We start from the raw sequence: 6,000 nt of genomic DNA, 5'->3' as shown, positions 1-6,000 counted from the left end.
GGTGACTGACAGATCTCAGAAGGTCATGATCAGTGGCACAGGGTCTAGTTGGAGGCCTGTCATTGGTGTTGTCCCTAAAAACCCAACACTGGGCCCAGTACTGTTTAACTTGTCCATCAATGATTTTGATGAAGGGACAGAGTTAACCTCATCAAGTTAACTGATGACACAAAGCTGGGAGGAGGAGCTGATATCCCAAGGGTGGAGAGAGAGATAGAACCTTCCGAAATTCAACCAAGGTATACACAGGTTCTGGCACAGGAAGAACAACCCCCTGCACCAGGACAAACTGGGGGTCCACCTGCTGAGAAGGACCTGGTGGTCCTGGTGGACAACAAACTGTCCAAGAGCCATCAGTGCTCTTGTGGCCAAGAAAGCCAATAGGATCCTGGGGTACATTAGGAAGAGAGCATCACTAACAGGTCAAGGATGCCCCTCATGAGGCCACAATTTGCCTTCTGTGTCCAGTTCTGGGCTCCTCAGTACAAGATATGGAGCTCCTGCAGTGGATGTAGTGGATGGCAAAAAAGATAATTAAGGGATTGGGACACATCTCTTACAAGGACAGGATATTTGGGCCTGTTCAGCCTCAAGAAGAGACAACTGAGAGATGATCCCATCAGTGTATGCACATAGCTAAAGGGGAGTTCCAAGAGGATGCAGCCAGGCTCTCCTGGGTGCTCCCAAGCAATAGGACAGAAGCAATGGGCAGGAAGTGATACACAGGAAGCTCCACCTGAACATGAGGAAGAACTTTACTGTGCTGGTAACTGTGCACTGGAACAGATCATCCAGAGAGGTTGTGGAGTCTCCCCCACTGGAGACACTCCAGAACCATCTGGGCACGATTCTTTGCTCTGGGATGACCCTGCTTGAGCAGAAATTTGACCAGTTGACCCACTGTGGTCCCTTCTGTGAAAAATGAGATTCACATATTTATTTTTTTTTATAGAATTAAAAAGTTTAATAAACAGACAATCAGGAGAGATTAAAAATAAAGTATACAGATACGGCCAGGTGTCTCTGCATTCAGCCAAGAGAGCACACCTTACTAATAAAGGGTTGTTCCTTAAAAACAGAATCCTACTACATATCCATAAATTCTCATACATATTCAGACATTCTTCTTAGGATTTTTGGTCTTCCTGTTTAGTTTTTCCTTGCCCCCTTTCCCAATAGATCAATCTTCTAGGCATCACTAGGTTTTATGTCCTTCGATAATGGGTGCCATAAAATTTTCCTTTGGAGGGCTTGGAGAACTGCTTGTCTTCATCTGGACAAGATAATCTTAGGATGCAGTGAGGTCTCTGACTATTTTCTTTTTTAGTCTCTAACAAAAAAGTAGTTTGTGTTTTAGTATTACACCACTATTTCTAAGTTTCATCAATAACAGAAATAAAGGAAACTATATTAATACAACAAATTTTTCTAATCTTATACGTATAACATTCATTATAATATTTGCGAAAAGCCAATAATACGATATGCATTCATAACACTTCCAACCTGACCGTTTCTGAGATTCTGTGATTTTGTGAAACAACAGTGTAGGGATCTGGGCTGGCCGCTTCGTTTTAAGGCAGAGGAAACGGGATTTCACACCTCTGCTGTCCGTCCCTGGCCGCTCTCGGGCTGTGGCGGGAACGTGCCCGCCGGTCCCGCTCGCGCCTCGCAGCACGCGCTCCCACGGCCCAGCCCGCCTCTGCGCCTCCTGCGGCGACGATGCCGCTCTCGACCCCGATCCGCTCCTGCCCCACCCGCCGGCGGAAGTGGCGCGAGGCGGAGGGCGACAACTCGTTCCGAGGTCGCGCCGGCGAAGCGGCGTTTTAGCTTCTAGGCCCTCCTCACGCGTCTGCCCGGCGCCGCCCCACACCGCCCCGCATCGCCGGCAGCAGAGTCCCCGCCGCCGCCCCCCCTTCTTTCCCTCCCTCCCTCTTCTTCCGGGCCTCCACGGCGCCTCCTTCCTCGGCTTCCGGGCTGGCTCCGCCTTCTCCTTCCCCGGCCGGGACGTATTTTGCCGGGCGGGGGCGCCGGCGGGCCCGGTAGCAGGAGCCGTCGCTGCCGCCATCGCTGTGGGACGGTTTCTTGTCTCCTCAGCTCCCCAACATGGCAGCGGCGGCGGGAGGCGGCCGCGCACCTCGCAGGCCGGCGCTGCTGACCCCCCGCGGCAACGGGGACCGCACCGTGTTCGTCTTCGACCGGCGCCGGGAGCAGGCGGACCCGAACGAGAAAGTGCTCAGCTACAGCAAGGACAGCTACCGCGCTTTCCGCAGCGCCGTCTGCCAGGTACGCGGCAGGGCGGGCGGCGTCGGACGCGGCGGTGGCGGTGCTCAATGAGTGAGGGTCAGTCCCTGCGGTGGCTGCGGGGCGGGGCGGGGATGTCACAGCCTGCCCGGGGCCCGCCGCCCCCGCCGCCTGTCTCCGAACTTTGTTGCCGGGACGGGTGGGCGGCCATGGAGGAAAGACCGCGGCCGACCCGTCGGCGTCGCCTTTCTTCCGCAGCCCGAGAGGCCGGTGCCGGGCGGCAGCGGGAGCAGCCCCTGGCGGCGGGCGGGAAGACAGCGGGCGCCCCCGAGCGCCCCCTCGCGGGGAGCGGCGGCGGCGGGCGCGGTGCCTCGCTCCGGAGGGTGGCTGTAACGGTGGTTGGTGTTCGGTCACAGCGCCGGCTCGGGGGTCTCAGAGGTCTCTTCTGCCCTAAACGGTTCTGTGGCTCTGTTTGCGCTGTCCAGGGTGTAAGCGCCGTTTCCCGTTCGCAGCCGTGGCTGCCGTTTAAATACCGTGTCTGGCGGCGCCTTTGCCCTGCCGCGTGTCCTTTCGGTTCTTTTTCCTTGTCGTAACGCGAAACGACACTCCGTCTTCACAGCTCGGGGAGGTGGAGATTGTTTTCCGCGTACGGGCTGTTTCCTGTAGTTGGCTGGCGCTACCAGTAGGCATCGCCCGTTTCTGTCATGGTTTCGTTTTCTGAGCGAGTGATTAATGCCATAAATCTGCTGCAGGCTAGCTGCCTGCATGTTTTTCCATGTGAAATGCGTAGGGAAATCACCTCTAAGCGTAAGTGTAATATCAAATCAAGACAAAAAATAAGTGAATTTTTTTTGGTGAATATTTGCTTAACAATGCCTAATAAATAAAGTATAATCAAATTATTTGCAATCAGAGAAAGAATATTAGGAACTTCTGCAAGTTTGTATCAGCAAAACATCATTCTAATAAATGATCAATAGAGGTACTTCTATAATGATTAAATCAGTCTGTCTTGCACTAATTGTATTTTTGTATTTTAAACCCTATGTTTGTTCAGCAATTTTAGCAATTCTGCATAACCAGAAACTAAAAATATTTTAAACATGATATGTGTATGCAAAGCAAGTTTCTCCTTGATTTTTAAAGATGCTGTTGGAAGTACTGTAATATCTGTATAAGATGCAGTAATGCTGTTTTTTCCAAAACTATTACTGTATTTCAGACTTTACAGAAATTCTTACTGATGTTTTGGTGGGAAGAAGGATGCAGTTTGCATACCTTTGTGTACTTACGTAAAGCTGTATGGTGTATCAGTTGATTTGGAAAGCTGACTGGCTTGTAGGTTCCTGGTCAAATTCAAGTGTTGGCAACCCAGTCAGATAGTCCTTAGGATTAATTATCCAGGTGCAATTGTTAGACGTGACCAAATATTTTTTGGTTTTGAAGAGTGGTTTCTAAATTCTTGTTCCTTTAACAAGTGGTGCCATACAAAGTATTTTGATAGGAGAAGCTAGCATGAAGCTAACGTTAAAATTTTGGCTGATAGCTGCACTGAGTATTTGTCATTGTGATTTTAGAGACAGTGGTTTATGATGGTCTTGTGGAAGTTACTGTCTTGACTCAGACTAAGTCTAGTAATGACAGCATACTCTTTGTAGAAGTTCTAGGGTCCCAAGCTTCTTTCTGCTTGCTAAAAGCTGCAAATATTGAAAAGGTGTCTGAGTTAAAGCATTGTTCTGGACAAATATGCTTGTGACGTCTGTAGAGATCTTGTGTCATGCAGTTTGCCTCTTCTTTTTCTCTGTTTTTCCATCAAAATTGGGATAAAACTTCAAGAAACCTCAAAAACCTATTTTATCACTGGATCCTTTGATACATAGCAATGTTCTAAGTGTTTCTGTTAAACTCTCAGTTCACTTCTTAATGACTTTTATTGATTACTTTTTGTAAATATTTAGAAGTGTAAATATTAAGAAGTATATCTTTTAAGTATGACAGAGGAAAAGGACCTTCAAGTTCTGCAAATGTTATCCTCTGTAATTTGTTCTTTAGATGGAGATGGTGCTGTCAATAAAGGATGGCTGGAAAAGACTTTAGAATGTTTATTGTGTTTATTGCTAGTTTTTGTCTGTAGATATTCTCTAAAAACCATTTGACCAGAATATATGGGCTCCTGTGTATTCCTGTATTACCGTAATAGATAAAGTTTTGCTTGAACTCCAAGAAATGCTTAGAAATAATTTCTAGCTTTTTTTTTAAGTTTCAGCTACTTTTCTAGAGACTTTTGGATTCCTCTTTCTATTGGTGTCCAAAGATGTTATATCTAAGTTTGTGTTCAGACATTAGGGAAGCTCATTGGGATTATGATTAGAGATGGCTGTTATCATACTTGCCCTGCTATCACGAGTGCTTAGTCCTAGGTCCTCACTAAGACATCCTCAGCAAGTTGTCTTCATGTCGAGAATTGTCCTAACAGTGGATTGGAAGAGTTTATTTAATTAGCATTCTTATGAGTCATATACAGCTGTTCTCATTTACTTCCGGCAAGGTCTCCACTTGATCTTTTTTTATTTTAGGTTTTGTATTTGCTACTTTTATTAATTACCTTAATATTACATGGCTGTATGAATAATTGATAGAGATGATACAAAAAGCAGTTCTTGGCTTGAAAATCTGTGATTTGAGAAGGAAATTGTTTCCCTTAATTGCATACTATGACTTCGTCCATTTGTTGATGTAAGACGTTTTTCTTTATTTGGACTGATAATTCTTCATTAAGTGGAATAGCTAACTGATAAATGCCTGTCTTTCAGATGGTAATTTGGTAAACAGTATGGGATATTCAGTTATTCACATGCAAAATTGCAGAAGTCTAAGGCTTCTCAGTGTTTGGATGTGGCTCTTAGCTACATTTTTTCAGATTCCTGGACAGGTTTTTGCAAGGGAGCTGCTGGATCAATTTGAAATACTGAGAAAGCTATACTGCTTTTTGCCACGTTGGGTAGCTAAGTAAATAAATATGAAGGATAGCATTGAAAATGGCATTATCAGATTTCTTTATGTTTAACTGATTCAGTTCAGGTTCCCCATTAGAGGTTTGCATTGGCAGTACAGTTCTGGTAGTCAGAAAAAATACTTCTTGGCTATGGAAGATGGCTCCATGGATGTTATGTCTCTGTTATCCTTTGGCTGCATCACCAAGCTCTGAGTCCATTTATTCTCATCATTCTCATGCACTGTCTGCTTGGATTGCTTATGGTAGGAGGATACAGCATTTTAAGGGTACAGAAATTGCATATTGTAGGGAATAACTGTTTGTGTTGGAAAGATACAAATTCCAAGGAGTTAAATATCTTTTCTAGAGATATTGGTAGTTTTGGTTTCACTGTTCTACCTTTATCATGTTGAAAAGTGTTCCATTCCTTCAGTTTTAAATCACCACCAGAAGTTCTTATTTTATGGTAATAGACTGACAGACCAGAGGAAGCAGAAAGGACTCTGTCCTTACAGTATGTTATTTCTCCTTCACTTACCACCTCAAACCTATTCATGTGACTGCAAACTGTGGTGGTACACAAAGTTAAATACTTGCTCGTTGAACACCTTTTCCAAGGCAGATAGTAAATCCAGAGGCAAAATCTATGTTGACTTAATGCTGAGTGTCTCAGTAGCCACTGAAGCATAGTTAGCTCAATAGCCAGGTTGGTCTTGCTGTGCGTGTGCAGATCAAGTAGCAGTAAAAGTTTTGAGCTTTTG

At 45.5% G+C, this 6,000-nt stretch overlaps 1 protein-coding gene across 2 annotated transcripts in view; it reads left to right on the top strand.

The window, feature by feature from the left end:
- Positions 1-2,008: 2,008 nt before the first annotated feature.
- Positions 2,009-6,000, top strand: part of SMCHD1 (structural maintenance of chromosomes flexible hinge domain containing 1) — a 64,868-nt gene continuing 60,876 nt past the window's right edge. For both annotated transcript variants that reach the window (XR_004496065.1, XM_015619133.2), the window contains exon 1: positions 2,009-2,286. Coding sequence is in view for 1 of the 2 variants with exons in the window: in XM_015619133.2 (XP_015474619.1) it covers positions 2,107-2,286 (180 nt within the window). In the remaining variant the exon portion in view is untranslated. The remainder of the gene's footprint in view (positions 2,287-6,000) is intronic.

This window comes from Parus major, chromosome 2 (assembly GCF_001522545.3).
Source record: "Parus major isolate Abel chromosome 2, Parus_major1.1, whole genome shotgun sequence".
Taxonomy (NCBI): Eukaryota; Metazoa; Chordata; class Aves; order Passeriformes; family Paridae; genus Parus; species Parus major.
The sequence above is the reverse complement of the archived record's forward strand: the minus strand, read 5'-3'. Positions and strand labels throughout refer to the sequence as shown.